Source organism: Tarenaya hassleriana, unplaced genomic scaffold (genome assembly GCF_000463585.1).
Source record: "Tarenaya hassleriana unplaced genomic scaffold, ASM46358v1 Cleome26, whole genome shotgun sequence".
Lineage (NCBI taxonomy): Eukaryota > Viridiplantae > Streptophyta > Magnoliopsida > Brassicales > Cleomaceae > Tarenaya > Tarenaya hassleriana.
In genome coordinates, this window is record NW_010965869.1 from 806,805 (window position 1) to 828,524 (window position 21,720).

The 21,720-nt window shown below is 37.7% G+C and overlaps 4 protein-coding genes across 6 annotated transcripts; all 4 read left to right on the plus strand.

The window, feature by feature from the left end:
• Positions 1-5,556: 5,556 nt before the first annotated feature.
• Positions 5,557-8,393, plus strand: LOC104816785 (glutamyl-tRNA reductase 1, chloroplastic-like). Its single transcript, XM_010545747.1, has 3 exons — positions 5,557-5,967; positions 6,488-6,729; positions 6,927-8,393. Exons 1-3 carry the CDS (start codon positions 5,718-5,720, stop codon positions 8,049-8,051), a joined length of 1,617 nt encoding a protein of 538 aa, XP_010544049.1. The 5' UTR covers positions 5,557-5,717; the 3' UTR covers positions 8,052-8,393.
• Positions 8,394-11,812: 3,419 nt separating this feature from the next.
• Positions 11,813-13,883, plus strand: LOC104816786 (phosphoglycerate mutase-like protein 1). Of its 2 annotated transcripts, none has more exons than XM_010545749.1 (11): positions 11,813-11,871; positions 11,967-12,039; positions 12,119-12,171; positions 12,332-12,439; positions 12,547-12,626; positions 12,706-12,805; positions 12,903-12,977; positions 13,135-13,223; positions 13,350-13,469; positions 13,579-13,623; positions 13,741-13,883. In XM_010545749.1, exons 3-11 carry the CDS (start codon positions 12,121-12,123, stop codon positions 13,763-13,765), a joined length of 693 nt encoding a protein of 230 aa, XP_010544051.1. In that variant the 5' UTR covers positions 11,813-11,871; positions 11,967-12,039; positions 12,119-12,120; the 3' UTR covers positions 13,766-13,883. The 2 variants fall into 2 exon arrangements, with proteins under 2 accessions (XP_010544051.1, XP_010544050.1); XM_010545748.1 differs by having other exon boundaries at positions 11,967-12,006.
• Positions 13,884-15,074: 1,191 nt separating this feature from the next.
• Positions 15,075-18,298, plus strand: LOC104817069 (phosphoglycerate mutase-like protein 1). The gene is made up of 9 exons (XM_010546147.1): positions 15,075-15,318; positions 15,438-15,545; positions 16,009-16,088; positions 16,566-16,707; positions 17,001-17,075; positions 17,153-17,241; positions 17,599-17,718; positions 17,824-17,868; positions 18,010-18,298. The coding sequence occupies exons 1-9, from the start codon at positions 15,265-15,267 to the stop codon at positions 18,113-18,115; spliced, it is 819 nt and encodes a 272-aa protein (XP_010544449.1). The 5' UTR covers positions 15,075-15,264; the 3' UTR covers positions 18,116-18,298.
• Positions 18,299-18,993: 695 nt separating this feature from the next.
• On the plus strand, positions 18,994-21,374 carry LOC104816787 (XIAP-associated factor 1-like). Of its 2 annotated transcripts, none has more exons than XM_010545750.2 (5): positions 18,994-19,235; positions 19,885-20,020; positions 20,518-20,655; positions 20,738-20,859; positions 21,103-21,374. In XM_010545750.2, the coding sequence occupies exons 1-5, from the start codon at positions 19,192-19,194 to the stop codon at positions 21,263-21,265; spliced, it is 603 nt and encodes a 200-aa protein (XP_010544052.1). In that variant the 5' UTR covers positions 18,994-19,191; the 3' UTR covers positions 21,266-21,374. The 2 variants fall into 2 exon arrangements, with proteins under 2 accessions (XP_010544052.1, XP_010544053.1); XM_010545751.2 differs by having other exon boundaries at positions 21,106-21,374.
• Positions 21,375-21,720: the final 346 nt, after the last annotated feature.

Consider the following 21,720-nt stretch of genomic DNA (forward strand, 5'->3'; position numbering starts at 1 on the left):
GGGCCATTCCCTCCGCTGTTGAGGATGGTGTAGCGCGCTCTTCTCCCGGCCAGGCCAACAGCCAGCCTCCTGAGCCCGCAGTTCTTCAGAAATCCCAGGACTCCTGGAGTAAGAGAGTTGCTAACACTGTTAGGTGCCTCCAACAAATGGGCACTCCGGCGACTCACAAGAGTGGCATCCCTCTGGTTGCTATTCCGGCAGAGTCACTTGAAGCTTCAGCTGAGGAATGGTCTGACTTCGTGGTGGGTCAGTTCTACGGTCTTCCGCCTAGTATGGGTAGAATCATCGGTGTCTCAAACGCGATGTGGTCTCGGGGTGGCCCTCGAGTCAAGGTCCAAGATGTTGGAAACGGCACATTTCTTTTCAAGATGCCGAACAGAAGAGCGAAGGAGCAGGCACTGAGCAGAAAGTTTTGGCATGTAGGATCTAGCCCAATGTTCGTTTCGGAATGGAATCCATATCAGCTGGCAGCTAAGCCTGTACTTACATCTATTCCGTCGTGGGTCTCTTTCCGGAATTTACCGCATCAATTGTTCAACACCGACAGTCTAAGCCGGATAGCCACAACAGTGGGTAAGCCTCTGTACCCAGATCGACAGACTTCAACCAAAGAGAATGTCAAGGTTGCCAGGATATATATAGATGTCAACCTGTGTTGTACTCCTCCATAGAATATTATGGTTACCTTACCGGATGGCCAGGAACATTTAATTGACATCTCCTATGATTGGCTACCGCCAAGATGTAGCGGGTGTTTGGAACTGGGTCACAGTCAGATACACTGCCCACATGTTCTGCCAGAATCGGGGCCCGAGCAGATATCTTCTCCGCTGCCAGAGAACCCAATTCATCAGCCCAATATTAGTCTTTCACCGCCTGAGACCGCCAACTCTCCATCTAGATCCCAACCACAAATCCCACCACCGACCCATGAACCTGAAACGCTCCAAACTAGCTTTGTTGATCCAGGCCAGGCGAGTGAGCAAGTTACTAGCACTACAGAAACTTTGGGAGCCTCCCCTTCCAACAAAACAACTTCTCCTACCACCTCATTACCACCCATAAACCATCTTTTTCTGAATACCCAAAGGAAAAACAATCAAAACACTAAAAAACCAGACCAGAAAAAAACAGACAGCCAAGGTTTTACAGAAGTGAGAACGCAGGGTCGTGGCCGAAAGGCCACGCGAGGAAATTAGGTGATACAAGGATCCCCATGATTTTTGCTTGGAACGTTAGGGGTATCAATGCCCAGAATAAAAGATTTTTGACACGCAAGTGGATCTCGGAGAACAAACTCGTTTTTGGCGCTCTCCTTGAAACTCACATCCGAGAAAATAACTCTGACAGGATAACAAAGGCAATACCACTGGGATGGAATAATTACAGCCAATTTGTTGACGGCAGCACTGCGAGGATATGGATTGTTTGGGATGACTCGACCAAAGTTACGATATACAATGTCACTAAGCAGACAGTGACATGTGGGGTTGTTTTGAGAAATAACAATCTGAGCTTTACGGTGACAATCGTATATGCTTCAAATTCACTCATTGAAAGAAGAAGTTTATGGGAGGAATTGAAGAATCTTAGCAAATACCAGCCATTGAAGCAGACCCCATGGATTGTAATGGGTGATTTTAATCAAAGTCTCTCACTAATGGAGCGTTCTGATTACCCCTCCAATTCGATTCTGCAACCGGGAATGGCTGAGCTGCAGAGATGCTTAGTCGAGGCAGAACTCACGGACTTACCTGCTCGGGGAGCTTCCTTTACTTGGTGCAATAACCAAGAGACGGGGCCACTATCAATCAAACTGGACAGAGCTATGACGAATGGAGAATGGAGGCTGAAATTCCCAAGCTCCTACGCGGAGTTTGCGGCACCTGGACATTCAGATCATACCCCGTGTATTATCCACTTCCCGGATAATATATGTCAGGTACTTCGCCCATTTAAATTCTTTCATCACTTAACACTGCTTCCTCAGTTTCTTCCAACAGTTCATCGCCACTGGTTGGGAGCTGAAGTTGAAGGTACTCCACAGTTCCAGTTATGTCGATCACTGAAGCTATTGAAACGGCCGCTTCGTAGCCTCAATCAAACCAACTTCTCGCAACTATCTCAAAGAGTGAAAGAGGCTGAGGAGAAAGTAAAAAAAGCCCAGATGGATGTCTTTTCAGCGCCAACTCCAGAGTTGATCGGGGAGGAGAAAATCCTAAGACAGAAGTACATGCTTCTTGCTGCTGCGGAAGAAAGATTCTATTGTCAGAAATCGAGGATCAGGTGGCTCAGACTTGGGGATAAGAATACCTCGTATTTCCATCACAATGTTTCGGCTAGGGCAGCAAAGAATCACATTCACTACCTAGTTGATGAGCAGGGTATTCGTCTGACATCTACGCACCAAATCAAGGATCACGCTGTTAATTACTACACGAATCTGTTGGGGGAACAAGACAGCGAAGTACAGACTCCTTCGTTGGCTTGGCTGAAGGAATTAATCCCGTATAGATGGGAAGGAAGCTCGAGCATGGATCTTGCTGTGGTTCCAACAGAAGAAGACATTAAGAACGTTGTGTTTGCCCTTCCGGATAACAAGGCTCCAGGTCCTGACGGGTATCCGAAAGAGTTCTACACCGAGTGCTGGGAGATAGTGGGAGGAATGGTAGTTCGAGCGATCCAAGACTTTTTTCGGACAGGGAAACTTCTCGGCCAGATCAACGCAACTATTATAGCATTGATTCCAAAGAAGAATGAAGCATCGAGATTAGCGGAGTACCGACCCATTAGTTGCTGTAATACTATCTATAAGGTCATCTCTACGATCTTAGTAAAACGGTTACGACATGTGGCAGTACAAATGGTCTCCCACAATCAGAATGCCTTCTTGAAAGGGAGGTTGATGATTGAGAATGTGTTACTAGCTTCTGAGATTATCCGAGAGTATAATAGAAGGTCATCTCGGAGGAGCGCGATGATCAAGATAGACATACGTAAAGCGTTCGACTCTCTCAATTGGAACACCATCATTCAGTTATTGAGGGCCATTAATCTCCCACCGGTGTTTGTTAAATGGATTGCTGCATGTATTACCACTCCAAAGTTCTCGGTATCTATAAACGGCGAGCTCTCCGGTTACTTTAAGGGGCGAAAAGGACTAAGGCAAGGGGACCCCATGTCCCCTTACCTATTTGTCACGGCCATGGAAATATTTACTCGGCTATTGGATAGATCCTCGCTCGAAGGAAGGCTCATACCTCACCCTCGATGCCAAAGTCCTCTGATAACTCATCTCTCCTTCGCAGACGACATTATGGTCTTCTCCAATGGTGACCTTAATTCTTTGCAGGAGGTTAGGCGAATATTGACCACATTCAGTGACATCTCGGGATTACATATCAATCCCGACAAGTCTGAGTTATTCTTGGCAGGTTTGGAGGAGGGGGAAAAAAGATCCATCTCGGATAATCTGGGTATAGGTCTCGGCGAACTACCTGTTCGATATCTTGGAGTTCCTCTAAGTCCCGTTCGCCTCACAAAGGCTGATTTTCAACCACTTTTGCAGCGGATTAAGGCTAAGTTACAGGGTTGGACTAATAGATTCTTATCGACAGCGGGAAAAATACAGTTGGTCACCACTGTGGTATTTGGAATTGTAAACTCGTGGGGTATGACTTTTGTTCTACCGAAATTTCTTCTTAAGGAAATTGACAGTCTTTGCTCGAACTTCATTTGGCAGCACTCGGTTGAAAAAGCTCCTTGTCACCGTATTTCATGGGATAAAATCTGTAAGCCAAGACAAGAGGGTGGTTTGGGCTTGCGTAGACTTGATGAACAGAACACGGTGTTTAGACTCAAACTTGTATGGTTGCTCTTGAGTAAAGCAGGTTCTATTTGGGTCGCTTGGTTAAGGTCACACGTTTTTAAGGGGCGTACATATTGGGAGTGTAGTGATAACATTGGAGCTACTTGGAATCTGAAAAAGCTGATCCGAATGAAGGATCTTGCCCGAAAATTCTCAAGGGTGGAGATTCGAGATGGCAAGTCTGCATCTTTCTGGTATGATAGCTGGCTAGACATTGGTCCTCTCATAGAGTTCATTGGCATTACTGGGCCTCGGATTCTCAGACTACCTAAGTCTGCGAGGGTTATTGAAGCTATCCAGGATGGTTGTTGGGTTCTGAGAGGAAGCAGGACTCACGGACTTACCTGCTCGGGGAGCTTCCTTTACTTGGTGCAATAACCAAGAGACGGGGCCACTATCAATCAAACTGGACAGAGCTATGACGAATGGAGAATGGAGGCTGAAATTCCCAAGCTCCTACGCGGAGTTTGCGGCACCTGGACATTCAGATCATACCCCGTGTATTATCCACTTCCCGGATAATATATGTCAGGTACTTCGCCCATTTAAATTCTTTCATCACTTAACACTGCTTCCTCAGTTTCTTCCAACAGTTCATCGCCACTGGTTGGGAGCTGAAGTTGAAGGTACTCCACAGTTCCAGTTATGTCGATCACTGAAGCTATTGAAACGGCCGCTTCGTAGCCTCAATCAAACCAACTTCTCGCAACTATCTCAAAGAAATGGACCTGACATAGCTCTCTGGCGGAAGAAGGAAGACACCTACCAGCCTTGCTTTGTTTCTCGCAACACATGGGACCAAACTCGAAGACAAGCTCAACCCGTACCTTGGCATCGTCTTGCATGGTTCAACACCGCAATTCCGAGACATGCTTTTACTATGTGGCAGGTTTTACATCGGAGACTACCTACGACGGACAAACTCGCTCAATGGGGAATCCAAGCACCGAACATGTGCATATTATGCCGCAAGGAGGCTGAGTCTCAAGAACACTTATTCTTTTCTTGCGAGTATAGTGCTGCTATATGGGTTTTCTTCACAGGGTTGTTTGGGGAATCCCCATCGTTGGACATCAGGGAGTCATTGTTCTGGGTAAACCAACCCATGGTGCCTTCTAATGCTTTCGGATGCTTCCTCAAGAAACATTTAACGCAGCTGATCGTTTATGAGATTTGGAAGGAGAGGAACGGCCGAACTCATAGGAATCTCAAAAAGTCGCCCCAAGAATTGCGGCATAAGATCGACAAATCCATGCGTAATATCCTCATTTCCTTGCATAAGCCGGGGGACATTGGCGAAAACAAACCCATCCAACTTTGGTATCGCATTAGTTGTTAATCCTATTTCTTTTGCCCACTTGTTCATGGGAATCCTTGTTATTTTGAGAATCTTTTTGTGTATTCCAAACTCTATGTAAGCGTTACTGACTTTTTCTGGTAGTAATACAATACTCACATTAAAACCAAAAAAAAAAAAAGTTATTATGGTGTGTAAAGAGAATGAAAAAAAAAAGTTCCGTGGAACAATAAAAGCCACGAGACGAAATCGAGTGTGGATAAAACGTGGTCTCCACCCGCCAATCACATTTCAGCAAAATCTCACACTTCGATTCCTTACACATTTGCCCGGACCCGGATCCGGACCCGGTCCCTTGCCTTTTTCAACTGCACCACACGCCTGATTCGATCCAGAGAAATTTTCGTCTCCCATTCTCGTATATACATGTCTTTTCCTTCCTCTTCAATCTCTCTTTGTGTTGCTCCGATTCCAGATTCGTAGGGTTTGGTATTTTGGGTGTTTCCCTTAGAGAGAGAGAGAGAGAGAGGAGAGACAGATAGGGTTGCGGCTATGGCGGTTTCCAGTGCATTTGTGGTTGGTCCGAAGCTGGAGACCTTGTTTTTGAATCAACATAATTATCTTTCGTGGTCTTCTTCGTTGGGCCATTTGGGTCTCCATGGAGTTCCTGTTATTCCGAGGAGCAATCGGAGTCGGAAAGGACTGAGCCAGAGAGCGCGTTGCGAGCTTTCTTCCTCTGATTCTGCTTCTATGGCGTCCAGCATCTCCGCTCTCGAGCTGCTGAAGACTTCTGCCGCTGACAGTACGATTTTTTGCCCTTTTCTCTCTGGGTTTACTTGGTTTTCCGATGACGATTTTGGGCTATTCATGTTTTCCTGATTGTTTGGAACTTTTGTGTTTCGTTTTCATCCATCTTTGGTGTTCGGGCTACGAATTCGTAGTTTAGATTGCGCCCCTCTTTGTTGAGTTGAAAATTCAACGAAATCAAAACTTCTGAACTTTGATTTTGTTTGTGGAATTCGAAAATCTGTGTAATCATGAAGAGGGATGAATCGAGTGGATTTCAGACGGATTAATGCCGACCCCACGTACTTAGCTATTCCAGGTTCTGAAAACACTTTGTTTCATACCATAAATCTCGAGAAGCTTTTTTGCTTTCTTTCCTCTGCGGATCTTCATGATTTAGGTGCATTATATTGTTTCGAGTTTTGTGAAGTAGAGGACTCTGTAATGTGTATAGAATGCCATCTTTGTGATCGTTGTCTCACTGAATATCTTTGTGATCGTTGTCTCATGATTTGGGTGCATGATTTGTGTAACAGGGTATACGAAGGAAAGAAGCAGCATTATCGTGATCGGGCTCAGTGTTCACACGGCTCCCGTCGAAATGCGTGAAAAGCTTGCCATTCCCGAAGCTGAATGGCCACGAGCTATCGGAGAATTATGCAGTTTGAATCACATTGAAGAGGCTGCTGTTCTCAGTACCTGTAACCGGATGGAGATTTATGTGTTGGCTCTATCTCAGCACCGTGGAGTCAAAGAAGTCACAGAATGGATGTCAAAGGTTCTTCCTTTACCATATGCTTCTGTTGGCCCTTGAGGTCCTTGAACGATTTAGCCTACCGAAAATGGAGTTGTGGGCTGCTTTTGGTTGAAACTGGAAACCTATATTTAATTGTGTGCAAGTGTTTTTCATTATTGTGTTAAAATCATCAGCAAACGCTAAAGGATCCTCTTTATTTTCGTTTTTTTTTTCTCCAGACAAGTGGAATCCCAGTTTCTGAAATCTGTGAGCACCGTTTTCTATTGTACAACAAGGACGCAACCCGGCATCTTTTCGAAGTCTCAGCTGGTCTCGACTCGCTTGTTCTGGGAGAAGGTCAGATCCTTGCGCAAGTTAAACAAGTGGTTAAAGTTGGGCAAGGAGTCAATGGCTTCGGGAGGAACATCAGTGGGCTATTTAAACACGCGATCACGGTCGGAAAGCGTGTTAGAACGGAGACAAATATTGCTGCCGGTGCTGTTTCAGTTAGTTCAGCTGCTGTCGAACTCGCTCTAATGAAGCTTCCGGAATCTTCGCATGCATCTGCTAGGATGTTGGTAATCGGAGCAGGAAAGATGGGGAAGCTCGTGATTAAACACTTGGTTGCAAAGGGTTGCACTAAAATGGTGGTTGTGAACCGAAGTGAAGAAAAAGTTGCCGCTATCCGTGAGGAGATAAAGGGTATCGAGATTATCTATAAATCCCTTGACCAGATGCTTGCTTGTGCTGCGGAAGCTGATGTAATCTTTACAAGCACAGCCTCTGAAACTCCATTGTTCTTGAAGGAGCAAGTACAAGATCTTCCTTCTGTTGGTCAAGAAGTTGGAGGTAGAAGGCTCTTTCTTGATATTTCGGTTCCAAGAAATGTGGGTTCTTGTGTTGCGGAAGTAGAAGGTGCTCGGGTTTACAACGTTGATGACCTGAAAGAAGTTGTGGCCGCAAATAAAGAAGACAGGGTAAGGAAAGCAATGGAAGCTCAAGAAATTATTGCCGAGGAATCCAAACAGTTTGCTGCTTGGAGGGATTCGTTAGAGACGGTTCCCACAATCAAGAAACTGAGGGCTTATGCCGAGAGAATAAGAGTTGCAGAACTCGAGAAATGTTTGTCCAAGATGGGTGATAACATTGATAAGAAGACAAGAAAAGCAGTGGATGATCTAAGCCGGGGAATCGTGAACAAACTTCTACACGGTCCAATGCAGCATTTGAGATGTGATGGCAGTGACAGTAGAACTCTGAGTGAAACGCTCGAGAACATGCATGCCCTGAACAGGATGTACGGTCTCGAGACAGATTTGTCGGTATTGGAGGAGAAACTTCGAGCTAAGGTTGGACAGAAGTAGAGTATCTCTTTCAAGTTTCAGTTTCGGATTCAGTTTCAGATTCAAATTCTTCACTTCCACCACGAGGGACCCGAATAAAAGGACAAACTTCTCCTGCTCTTGCTCCTCAGTCGTTGGAGCGGGATCTATCGATTCATTCATTCGCGAGAAAGACGATTCTAATGTTCATTCCGAATCCCTCCTTTGTCAATGTAAGTGTTCCCTATTCATCGGAAAAAGTTGTGAAAGAGATGGTTGTTTCATGTTTCTGGTTTGATAGAGGTTTTCCATTACAACCTTTGTAACTCTTAAGAACTTTGGTACATTTTACAGTATAGAGAATGCATTTTGTCGGCTTATTTATCTCTTTTTGTGTTTGAGTATTACATTTTCTATCGAACATTCTCACAGATGTTTTGGTGTTTTCTTTTTATTTCTAAACTTTTACATGAAGTTTAAGAAAATAAGATGTAATGTTTTTTTTATGTATGCATGCAAATGCGAATCTTGTATTTTTTTTTCTTTCACAATTATTTCTTTGTACCGTTTTAAAAAATTATATTTTATATTTCTAGTCATTAATAACAACAAACGAAAATTAAATAAAAAAATATTTTAAAAAAGAAGAAGAACAAATCGAAGTGGAATCTCACTCGCGAGTTCCCACTTCCCAGATACCGAATCAGCACAGCACACGTGGCTCATTATATTGATTTCCAGGTTTATGGCAAAGTATCCGAGTCTCACAGCTCGGGTACCTGTGACTGTGAGTGGCTGACCGGTCTTGTATCCGTGAAAACTCGCAAATCTTTGTTCATCATCTGGGTGTGATGGTGATACTGTACGAAAATAGACTTAAACCATTTTGCAGGTGGGGACGGCGGCTAAACCCGAACCTGAACTACCTCGTCACGCTCGGCCTCGGGTACTTATGAGACGGGTATTGGGCTTTAATGGTGACATATATCATTTCTGATTCGCTTCGTGGTTGCTTAGAAGTTGTTACTTCAGACAAAAGAAATAGATACGGATCGATAATATTCTGAGTAACATTTGGAATCACTCTATATATTTTAACGGCAAACTCTTCAAACGATCCAATCGGAATTGACCGAGTGATGTAGATGGTTGAGAAGGGCTGAGATGTCCTTGTCAGACATCCCATGTTTGAATGATTATCGGGGAGGAAGTGTGCAATTTAATTGCGGTACAAAAATTGTTTCCAGATCCTGGGAGATGTAATTGGATCGAAAGTTCGGTAAACTTTCGAATTATAAAAAAAAATTCCAAAGTGATGAGAGGATGAAACATTGGATAACAAGTTATTGCTATCAAATTTACATCTCTCATGTATTACATAATACGATATTATTTCAAAGATTTTGATTTACATGGAAAGATCCATTCATTTCTATCGGAGGATATTCAAGAAAATCTTATATATATTGATTTGGAGTGCACGATGGGTTCTTTCTACGTGAATGAGAAACACAGAGAAATGCTCGATTTCTAGGTCTTGTTAGGCATGGGACGAGTCAATTTGGTCATATATTATATAATGTAAAATTTGATTGATAACCGGTCCTCGTGAAATCGTGAGAGAAAATGGCCCTAATCATTTTTTTTTTCAAATTACAAATAAACCTGGATTGATAATTGAGTATAATATTAGTTTCAAAGTATAATTAATGATAAAATCTCTTTAGTGTTCCAATTATATATATTCTCAAAAAATATTAACTGAATTGAATTAATCGATTATGAAAATAACAAAAATTAAACCAAAAAAGAAAATAACAAAAAAATAAACAAACATTGACATTTGTTACAAAACGATCATTTTTCTCTCTCTAAAAACTGAATATGAGTAGAATTCGCGAATCGGCAAAATTGGATAGAAAAATTAGATAGATATAATTTTAATTAAATTGACAAAAAATCCTAAAATTTAAAGATATATCTTTATTACAAAGAAATTTTAGTTTTATTGATAAAATAAGATTAGAGAGATTATGTTAAAAAATGATATTTATGGGGTGTTGGTAACTGAATTGAAATTTGATACGAGAAGTACATATAAAAAAAACGGTGTTGAGGAATTTTTTTCCATGATTTTCCTTTATTTTTAAAATTTACAGCTTAGACAATTTTCAAGGAAAATGCTACATTTTCCAAATTACATGTGCCGTTGAGCCCGTCACACACGAAAGAAGTTTCATTATATTTATTTATTTATTTTCCCACACGAAAGAAAGTCCATATGAATATTAGTTTTTTAATTTCATTTTGTAAAATAGATTGGCCATAAAGTGTATTATAAAGTGTATTTTGTTTTTTTAGAATATAAAATAAAATTCATCTTTTTTTTATAATATAATTTCACCGAATCTTTGACCCGACTAGAGACTCGAATTTGGGTTGAGAAAGAGTTTTAATCCACCCTTTATTAGTCGAGTCATCTGATTTTAAATAAAATTCATCTTGATTTTTGTACAAAAATATATTTCAAAAGTTTATTTTGTAGAATATTTTCAATAATTTATAAAAAAAAAGTGTATTCTAATTTCGATTACGTATCAAAATCATTATAACTATATTCATTTTACTTTCGATTTCCTTATCAATGGTTCTTATCTAATATATTTTGGAGAAACTCTTTAACTAATTATATTATTCTTTTATCATTGCGTCATTTTCATGTTAATTAAGTGTGACCCATCAATTTATTTTTGAACAAAAAAAACTTAAATAACTAAAAGGAACAATATAATAACGAATAAAATATCTGATTGGGAAGAGACACAATAAACAATTCGAGCAGTTTCGTACTCCGACAAACTTCGGTTTGGTCATCGACCGGTGGGAGAATCTCTTTTCATGTAAACTTCCAAACATTACGAGTTAGTTATTGTGGTATGTATATATAGTCAAGTGAATGGCATATATATATCATCAGGATTCATCTATTAAAAAAATGAATCTAGCATATAACTACTATACATTAATCGAATTTGATCTAAAAAACGGATTAAATATAATGTTTTACAATAAAAAAAAAGAACATATACAAAAAATGAATGAAATAATCGAATCAACATAAAAAATTATTTAAAAATTAAATATTTTTAAATTGAATTGAAAATCAATAGAAAAATCTGTGTATTGAAATATAAGTGAATTGAAATATAATTGGCATCCAAAATATCAATCCCAATGTATTATCCACTTAAAAGGCTATATATATACACACACACACATATATATATATATATATATATATATATATATAAGGCTATATATAAATAACTCCCCTGTGTCTTTCTATATCTTATTACCAAAATCTTATAAAACTATCAAAACAATGTCATTTTTGTTCATTTTTTCAAATTCTAATGCGTGGGACAAAGCACCATTGTTTTGAACATTTTAAAATGTTAGGGTGTTTAAATTAAAAAAAAATAACAAAAAACTTTCGTGTTTTCTTCTTTTATTTTTCTTGGCAATTTCCCCTAAATTGGGTCACAAAATAATAACGAAAATAAAACAACAGCTAATTTGTATATTGTATAGCTGGTAACGCAAAAGCGAGATCTTGTACGAAATTACGTGCAATATTCGACTCGCCAAGGACAAATTAACATTCGTTACTTTTATGGTACGGAAAAGGTCAAATCAAAACGTTTGACTTTTCATAATCGTGTTGTTCAAGTTCCATGTGTTGAGGTTTGGGGTTATATAAACGAATATCAAGGCGAACCCAATCCCCCTCATCATTAAACCATCATTTCATTACAACCTCGACATTTAGCTTATTTTCCCGCCATCGCTTTCTTTTTAAAAGGTAAGATTTTTTCAAGAAATTCATTTCGAGAATGAACTATAATATCGTTAGGTTTTATTTGGTTGAAATTCACTAACACTATTATGTTTCATCAGGGCATTTAAATAATTGTTACGGCTAATCTCTGGATTTGAGGTAAATCAAGTTGTTAGTTCAAAGCATTATTTGGTGAGAGAGATTTTTAAATTTTTTTACATTGGCGTCATACATTTCTTTTTTTTTTTAATTTCTATTTTTGTATTTGCAGAAATGGATGCAAGATTCCTGTACCCTCTGCAGAGTTGCAAGATTATCCATTTGGTACGTAATGCATGCATGAGTCATTCGATTTACGTACGATAACTCTGAATATTTTATGAGATAAAACTATCTTTTTCACTCTATAAACCAGAAATTAGTTTGGCAATGAAGAATCGCTTTACATAGATCTAATACGAATGAATGCTTTGTTGAAATGAAGGTGAGGCATGGGCAGGCAATGCACAATGTGGAAGCGGAGAAGGATCGGAATGCATTGTTATCTCCTCACCTTTTCGACCCTCCTCTCACTGATCTCGGCCACGAGCAGGTAAGGAAATAGAGTTTCTTTGTGAATGCATATGAAACAATATCGAGTGATCTTTTAATCTATATATCATTCATATATAATCTAACGATGTTTTTTTTTATGAAAAGCTTGAGAACTTGCGAAAACATGTAGTTGGAAGCGGCCTACTAAAGAGGGTCGAGCTAGTCGTGACCTCGCCCTTGTTTAGGTAAATATAGTTTTTGCATATAAGCCTTCAAGAATAAATAGTATATAGTGATGATCTAAAACATCGATTCTCTGTTTAGGGCTATGCAAACTGCTGTTGGCGTTTTTGGAAGTGAAGATCAATCGCATATCTCTAGTAGCCCTCCGATTTGCGCTCTTGAGCTGGCTCGTGACCGTAATGTATGATTGATATATCAAAATATAGTGTTCATTCAAGTTTATATCAATTCTTCTATTAGAAAATTCATCTTTGGTGTATGTATATAAATCGATATAGGGATTGCGTCCTCCCGATATGAGAAGAAACGTGAGCGAGTCCCAAGCTCTTTTCCCTACCATCGATTTCTCTCTGGTAAGTATCGTTTATACATCTTGTCCCGTAACAAGTATAAACATCAATTGAGTGTCTCAAGAAGTATATCATATGTTTATTGCATCAACCCGTCCATATTTCTCAATCCCTAGAGTTTCTAACCAAGAAACATTTCATTCTTGGATGATATTTGCAGATGGAAAGCGAAGAGGATAACCTTTGGAACCCCGACGTTAGAGAGTCGGAAGAAGAGCTCCTAGCTAGAGGATTAGAGTTCATGAAATGGTAATTAAAACCCTTATTAATATCATACTAAAGCATGTAATATGAATATATATACATACATATTAATTGTAATGAATATACATATTTGTTCAATATTATATGATAGCACTTTTGTTGAACACTTAGGTTGTGGACAAGACCGGAGAAGGAGGTCGTAGTCGTGAGCCATGGAATAATGTTGCAGCATATGCTGTATGTGTTTGCCAATGACTGCCAAGATTCAGTTCGACATGAGTTGTGTAAGAGGTTAGGGCAACGTTTTATTTACCAAAAAAAAAAATAAAAATAAATTGTTACAACATTTCTCGCAAAATCCAAATTTATTTTATGGACTCTACATTTAATTTTTCGACAGGTTTGGTAATTGTGAAATTCGCACGGTCGTAATCGTCGACAAAAGGTTAGTAAAATATGCACCTTCATATTAAATTATAGATCATGGGTTTTCAATTTGACCTATCGATCGAATACATTCTTGAAATTTTTTTCATAATTCTTCACAATATTTATTTTGCAGTCTGAATTCTTCAATGATTCATTGATTCAAGGGAGAGAATCTCAAAGAAACTCTTGATCACAGCTGCTAAACGTCGGAAATATCTTTATTTTTTTTATTTCTTTAAATTCATCATTGTATTTAGAACCTTTTTTTGTATTAATTACCGCCTTTTCCATTTTTATTGTACTTTACATGGAAGTTCATTAATTAATGTATCAAATTTATGATTATCTTAATAAAATTATGCCGCTAGTGGTTGATTTATATTACATTATCATTCTTTTTTTCTTTGTTTTGGTTAGATTTTATTACCGCTTAAATTGTTATGTATCTTGAAAATATTTTAAATATAGACAAATATCTATTGGGTATAAATTAGTATGTAAATTATTAATTATAAATATTCACTTTTTTAAGAAAACTATAATAACATATATTATTCTTTTTTCAATTATTACTTTTTCTATATGGTTCGGAAAATATTTCATTTCAATGAAATCGAATCAAACATCAAACCGTAATACAAAAATTCAAATCCGATCATAACTCCATAATTATCTAAAGAAAAAAAAAATTCAAATCGAATTAAATGATCGGTTAGTTCATATTCATTTTTATTTCTCCTAAAGCTCAATAACCGGTCGATGAAACCCAGACCGAACCGAAATCACCGACTGGTTTGGTCTGGATTGGACCGAGTCTTTACGTGTAGATTGACTTGAACCAAGTTTGACCCCCCAAAACGTACGGCAAACTTACATATCCTATGACCAATGTTGACTTTTTTTTTGATAAAATAAGACCAATGTTGACTTGTCAAATTATAAATTTGAAAAAATTATAGATTTATTTTTTATAATATGAAAATATCATTTTTATTAATGATAAACAATACTTGGAGACACACGTATATTAGATAACAAAATGAGGCACGTGCCAGGATGATTTTATTAATTTTAATATACAATATTTTAAAAAATATATTATTTGGATTTACAAAAAAAAACAAATAACGCAAATAAAAATTCCAAAAAAGAAAGGCTAATTTATCAAAGTTTCACAGCGCCGTACCAAACGAGTTTTTATTCATAAGTAAACGGAGAATAATATATACATGATTAGGTCATTTTGGGGACACATTGTCGTACGTGAATCGTTGTAGTTGGAGACTTGACTCACTAATTTTTGCCCCATTTTGTTTACGAAGTCTAAAAGAACAACCACCGAGTTGACTCACCAACTTGTCTTGAAATTGTATATTTTTTGTCTGTCACCTAATATTCCAAAAAAAACACAGCTTATTAAGAAAAATCTCTATCATTATCGTATAAGGCAGAGAGACGATGCTTCTATGCCGTTTCCAGGAACCTGAATAGATCGATCCAGGCAGATCATTACATGCATACGTATTATACTGTATAGTTACATATACATATATATATATACACATGATTATCTATATATTATGTAACTCTAGAAGACTATACTATATATAAGTTTTTTTGTGTTTTAAATGCATTTGTGAGGAGGCAATACACGAGAATGGACATCTATGGAGCCCAAATGTTGCCTCCTTCATTGTCTAAACTTTATTTGGTACATCGTTGAATCCATTTCATTCGCACCGGTTGATGAATCGCATTAATTGCTTTTGTAATCGTTCCAAGATTTTGAACGGCTGAACTTAATAATGGTTTGCATGAAATGAAATGCAGTTGAGGCATGCTCAGGGGATTCACAACGTCGAGTTAGAAGAGAAAAGAGAGACTGCTTTGTCGCCTAAGCTCTTCGATGCCGAGCTCTCTCCAAAGGGTCTGCAACAGGTGATGGCGATAAACAATTTTTTTTATGACGTGGAAACCCGTAGCCATTACCATTCGGGCGCACACAGGGTGAACTTTCGCTCTCGTGTAATGGTATATAAACCGAACGAGAGATGTAGTTTAAGATCGTCTATTACTGATAAATTCATAAACGAAGAGACTCCAACATTGATTTATATGGGTTTCTCTCGTGATAAACAAATTTGTTATTATTCTGAATATTTTGTTTAATTTGTTTTATCTTAGGCGTCATTGAGTACATAATAATTTCGTTATTCAGGCAGACTATCTAACAAAACATTGCATATATAGGTTTTGATTATACATATAACAGTACTATGTATTGTCACCTAGTGTTTGTAACTATTCTACAAATAACCATATAATATTATCGTATATGAAATATATATACAGAATATATATCACTCTTCTATGCTTTCATTGACGATCTTGATACTTTCAGGTGAAGGAACTGCGTAAACGGATCCATGAGTCGGGATTGCTCGATAAGATCGAGCTAGTGATTACCTCGCCGCTTCAAAGGTATATACATACCGTATGTATACGTACATTTATTTTCTTGGGAATGATCTTTATTAATTTTTATATTATTTTCAAAAGTGTATCTATATATAGAATCAGCGAATGCCTTTCTTCAAACCTTTATTTCTTATCAAATAACTTCAGAAGCAAACCTCTCTATATCTTTCGAGGTTAAGACATGTGATAAGAACTTGTCGGAAGATCTAATATAGATTAGGTTTTGGTTTTTTTTTTCATAGATTAGGTTTTCAATCTTTCTTTTTGGTTGAATGGGTTCCAAATCGATGAAAATATTTTTTTTTTCTTTTTTCTTTTTCTTTTCATTTTTCATATTCTAAAAGTCGAAACCTAATGAATTGGGTAGATCAATAGTTTGGTATAGACATTTCATCAACTTTCAATGTCTCTATATACCTAACAAGAATTGCTTGGTTAATACTATTTGGCATGAAAATCTTTTTTTGAAAAACAATGCAGGACGATGCAAACGGCCATGGGAGTTTTTGGGAAAGACAGTGGAAAGCATGCGGATGAGGTTCGAAGAGAAACGTCTACTGCACAACATTCCACCGTCATATTCCCTCCTATTATGGCTCTTGAACTTTGCAGAGAACGCATGGTAATTAAGCCTTGCCCTTTTTTTTTCTTCTCAATATTAAATCTCGTTTAATGAAAAAAACCCGAATTCGAGATTAAATCAGATTACAACCTCTTCTCTTTAGAAAATGAATATTTTTATTGCCAAAAAAATAAAAAAATGTTGAAACAAAAAATAATATAACCTAAACCGAATTACTTAACCCTTCTTAGTTCCAAGGAAACATATCTTATTGGTTCTTGGTTGGAAAATAACGATTCTATATACAGACGATACACATTATGTTTAATATAACTTAAAATTACAATTTTCAGGGGCTCTATCCGTGCGATAGAAGAAAAGGCATAGGCGAATACATGGACCGTTTCCCGGAAATCGATTTTTCGATGGTAAAATGCAAACTTTCACAATTCTTTAGTATATATATATTATACTAAAGAATTGTGTTTTGTGTATATATTATCAGATAGAGAATGAGGAGGATGTTTCATGGCAATCGGAGAAACGGGAAGATTTGGTGGAGGTTGCTGCTAGGGGATTACAATTCTTGAAATGGTGAACTCTCATCATTCACCCAAATTATAATTTTTAATCTTTAATCTTATAAATATAAAAAGTTTAAATTTTAAAGCGCGAATGATTCTTTTGGACTGACATTTCCGTTTTCAAATCTATTTTATATCGATCGGTTTTCATTTATATTGAAATTCAAATCTCGTTTTAAAGAAAATAGTATTTGTAATTGTTTTTTCGACTACTTTTGTATTCAACATAAATTTGTTTAATTTGGTTTTAAAAAATCCCTACCGGTTGGGTTATAAATTTAAATCGGTTTGATTTTCTTATACCCGAACCAGAATTTGGAATTAAGTTTTTTATTTTTGAATTTTATAAAATATATTAAAAACCCAGGGTGTTGGAGCGACCAGAAAAGGAAATAGCGATCGTTAGCCATGGGATTTTCTTGCAACAAACACTTCATGCATTCCGAAATAAACACGGCATACCCTTTGAGGATAAACTCCTAACAAGGTGACTTATCATCAATAAATTCAATCCAATTTTATCCCATTATTTTTTTAAAAAAAATATATATATATATTTTCTTTAATGATGACCATTTCCAATTTTGTTTAGGTTTGCTAACTGCGAGCTTCGTTCTATTGAAATCGACAAGATACGGTAAATTCAAACATCGATTATTAATTAACGTTTTATTTATTTAATTAAATTCCGAAATAATTTAAATGATCCGAATAAAATATTTAATTAATTACTCGGTAATCCTAAAACGCATAATTCTTATTCGTAACGTGCATGCAGAGTTATGGAGGCGGCGGATTCATTAGCCATCACCAGTTGTAGAAACTTCATCAATCCATCCTCCAACTCTCCTTCACCGTCATCCATAGAGGCCTTTCTAAATTAAGACTTCGTTATATACATAGATATATATGTATATGTGTGAATCCATTTCCCGGTTAAGTGTGAAAATTCAGACACCAAACAAACCCTTTGGTCATGTGGTCACATCTATGCATAGTTCTGTTGTTTATGTATCAATGTATCTCAAATAATAAAGCTCTGCCTTTCAGTTTCAATTCCCGAATGTTTTATGTAGGGGTGGGTATTTCGGGTTCCCGTTCCGTATTTATCCAGTTATTATATCATTCGGTTAGATTTTGGTTTGGTTCTATTTTTTTAAAGTTAATTTTGATTTTTAATATTCGGTTTGATTTTGGTTCGATTTATAGTTTATAAAATAAAAATGTTCGAGATTGGTTAATTGTTCTACACATTTATTTTTCGGTTCGTTACGGATTGATTCTTATTCAAACCGAATTATAAATTTATATATTAAATCTTTGTTATAAAGCGTGAAAATTTTGAACAGAAAAACAAACGATTTAACGCGAACGAATAACATTGGATTTTTAAAAAAAATTGAAATTTATATAAAATCCGTATGTAATAGAATAAAAAAACGCGAAAAAATATATTGGAAAGTGAAATATCTATCCATGTTTGGATTTTATTCCCGTTACAGGTTAAATGATATAATGATAGATTTTTGTGAAAAATGAAATAGACTAGGTCAGGCCACAACTGGGTTTTGGAGGATTCAAAGGGCAAGGCCCACTAATGGACACGTGTTACATGCGTGGAGCAATTTTTATTTTTTTATTTTTTTAATAAGAGAGTGTTCGAACGATGGATTTGGACAGACAACGAAATACTACTAGCCATTAATCCCGAGTTGGTTTCAACTAAATTTAATTCAGGCTCTCTATTTTTTTTTTAATTAATTCCGCATCTGAAAAATCTGGGAAAATTAAGGAAACTCGTGAAACGAAATCAAAGCTCCGTGTTTGATTCATATTTCTGCCAAATTTTCTTCCCCAGGATCAGATCTCTTGCTCGCTCGATTGTTTCCTTCCCGTCCGATCTGTGATTTTTTTTTTAAAAATCTGATTTTGATAAAGTTCGCTGTTTGTTCGGTTGCCGATGTCGACTGCGACCGGAGAGATCACCATCGTCTGCAGCCACTGGTAAAAATTCCACGAAATTAACTTAGTTTTTTAGTTTGATTCTGTAATTTGATTGAATTCGATGTCCGGACACGACAGGGTGATCGGTTGTCGGCCGAGTCTCTCCTTCTGTCGGTCGTAGATCGGTGACGAGTTACGAAAAATTTCGAGGAATTGATAGAATTTTTCTGGGTCTTTAGTTCGGAATTTCTTGGTTGGATTCGATTTTGTGGGTTTTCTGATTCAGTTTAGTTTCACACTCGTAGATGCAAGTGAAGGTCAGTCTAGATTTGTCGATGGAAACAGTATAGTTAGGGATTGGGTTTAGGCTGTCTCTTTTTCTAGTCGATTGTCTGTTTGGTGATGAGTGATGGTGAATCTGAACTCGCTCAGGGAAATCGAGAGATCTTTTCTGGTTAATTGAATGCATAAACTATCGTATCCCTTGGATCCGATTTTATGATATTGTTGGTTGAATTGCTGCTTGTGAGTTGTGATTCAGTTTCGGTATCACACTTTCTGAATGTTGGTTTATAGATTGATCCATGGTGCTGGAATTTTAGGTGATACCATGAGAACTTCTGTTAGATAGAATGGATGAATCCTTATCGGTATCGATCAGTGATCGAAGTTGCTTCAACAAGTGTAATAACGTTAATCTTTTTTCCAGTGATAGAGATATTCCATCAGCAAATATCGATTTGCATCAAGTGCATTGTGCTCGGAATCTCGAAAAATGCAAGATTTGTGGCGATATGATTCCGAAAAGGCATGCTGACGAACATTTCTCCAACACACATGCCCCGGTACGCTAATTTTCGAACTTCTTGCTGTTCATATTGAAGCTTTTTTCATTTGGTATATTACTAATTCCAATCATCTTTGCTTAGTGAGCTCGGTAAAAGAGTTCATACTTTTCCGAGGTTGAGCTCTGGATATGGCGATGAGATAAGTTTGCAGATGTTTCTGTGATGATGATGATGATGATGAGATATGTTTGCAGATTTTTCTATGATGATGAGATAGGTTTTCTACTTGAACAATGTTAAACAAACCCGTGAGGCGGTTGCATTTGATGACTTGGGTTACTATTAATTTCTCATCCAGATACCGATCAAATACAGTTAGCCAAGTTTTTTCATAGAACTTGTTTCCATATTGGAGTTTTGTCATATGATCAAAGTGGTCTAAGATAACTAATTAGGAATATCGGGTTTATGCCTCAACTTACATACGGTCTATAGATATTTGAAATCGGGTTTTAACTGCTACCTACTGTATTGTATGGTTTGCATTTTTGAAGGTAGAGTGCACGCTGTGCAATGAGACAATAGACCGTGAGGTTCTTGCCGTTCATAAAGGTGAAAAGTGCCCACAGAGGATCGTGACATGCGAGTTTTGCGAGTTTCCGTTGCCTGCCCTTGACTTAGCCGAGCATCAGGTAGGTACCCGTCTAACTCAAAATTCATCGGGTTTTCACTTCTTTTTTTAATCTGATGAATCTTTCTGCTTTCTGATTTTAGGAAGTATGTGGTAACCGGACCGAGCTCTGCTATCAGTGCAATAGCTATGTTAGATTGAGAGAAAGTTATAACCATGAAACTAGATGTCCCGGCATCGTGCACAACAATGTTGAATCGTCCAGGTATTGTGAATCGCCTTCGATTTCCGATATTTTCTTTCATTCTTTTCCAAAAGCTTCAAAAGGGTTGCGAAGTTACATGACTTACCGACCTATTAGTGCCTTTCTTGGTCTCGTTCCGACACTCGTAATGGAGGGAAACTACTTTTGTTCCATTACCTTAGTATCCAATGCGTCGTGCTGTATACCTTTAGCTTCCTTTAGCTGTGTCTGGTAATGGAATATTGTCTTTTTTTCTCTGGTCAGAAGGAACGGGAGAGCAACGGGAGGAGAGGGGAACGGGAGGAGAAGAAACGGGAATGAAGTCTCTCAAAGGCGGATTCTCTTCACGATAGCGATAACGGGAATAGCCGTTCTTCTTGGATCGCTCTTCTTTCAGAGGAAATCGGCCGTGAGCCAGGTAGAGTAGAAGGAAGAACTTCACTCTCTCTGATGTCTGTGTGTTCCTGTATATCTCGTGAACGAAAACCTGTCTCTGCAAAAGATTTGTTCTTCAGATTACTTGCCATTTCACATCATCTCATTGTAGGTAATGAAATTTCGACTATTGTCATTGTTATTGTTTTTGAAATAGACCAAAAAAAAGACAGAAAAGGGGGGAAAGCAGAGGATTAGGGTTTTGAAAACAGTGGAGACGCCATGGAAAAAACCGCAGGAAGAAGATGGGATAGAGCAACGTCGGAACAACCTCTGATCTCACCCCATCTCCGAGACGAGAGTTTAGGGTTTAAGGTTTAGAAGTGAAGACTAGCATCTCAATTCACTATTCGGGTTTCTCCAAATATTTCATATCCCAATTTTCCATTCGGCCGTGAACCACAGCCGACGGAGCAACACAAGAACGGGATTTTCGGGTATACGATC

Coding starts and splice junctions, on each gene's coding strand:
- LOC104816785 (XM_010545747.1), top strand. CDS start 5,718: ATGGCGGTTTCCAGTGCATTTGTGGTTGGTCCGAAGCTGGAGACCTTG. Junction 5,968..6,487: donor GAAGACTTCTGCCGCTGACA/GTACGATTTTTT, acceptor TTTGTGTAACAG/GGTATACGAAGGAAAGAAGC. Junction 6,730..6,926: donor TCACAGAATGGATGTCAAAG/GTTCTTCCTTTA, acceptor TTTTTTCTCCAG/ACAAGTGGAATCCCAGTTTC.
- LOC104816787 (XM_010545750.2), top strand. CDS start 19,192: ATGTCGACTGCGACCGGAGAGATCACCATCGTCTGCAGCCACTG. Junction 19,236..19,884: donor ACCATCGTCTGCAGCCACTG/GTAAAAATTCCA, acceptor TCTTTTTTCCAG/TGATAGAGATATTCCATCAG. Junction 20,656..20,737: donor TTGACTTAGCCGAGCATCAG/GTAGGTACCCGT, acceptor TTCTGATTTTAG/GAAGTATGTGGTAACCGGAC.
- LOC104817069 (XM_010546147.1), top strand. CDS start 15,265: ATGGACATCTATGGAGCCCAAATGTTGCCTCCTTCATTGTCTAAACTT. Junction 16,708..17,000: donor AACTTTGCAGAGAACGCATG/GTAATTAAGCCT, acceptor TACAATTTTCAG/GGGCTCTATCCGTGCGATAG. Junction 17,242..17,598: donor GGATTACAATTCTTGAAATG/GTGAACTCTCAT, acceptor TTAAAAACCCAG/GGTGTTGGAGCGACCAGAAA.
- LOC104816786 (XM_010545749.1), top strand. CDS start 12,121: ATGGATGCAAGATTCCTGTACCCTCTGCAGAGTTGCAAGATTATCCAT. Junction 12,172..12,331: donor GTTGCAAGATTATCCATTTG/GTACGTAATGCA, acceptor GTTGAAATGAAG/GTGAGGCATGGGCAGGCAAT. Junction 12,806..12,902: donor AGCTGGCTCGTGACCGTAAT/GTATGATTGATA, acceptor AAATCGATATAG/GGATTGCGTCCTCCCGATAT.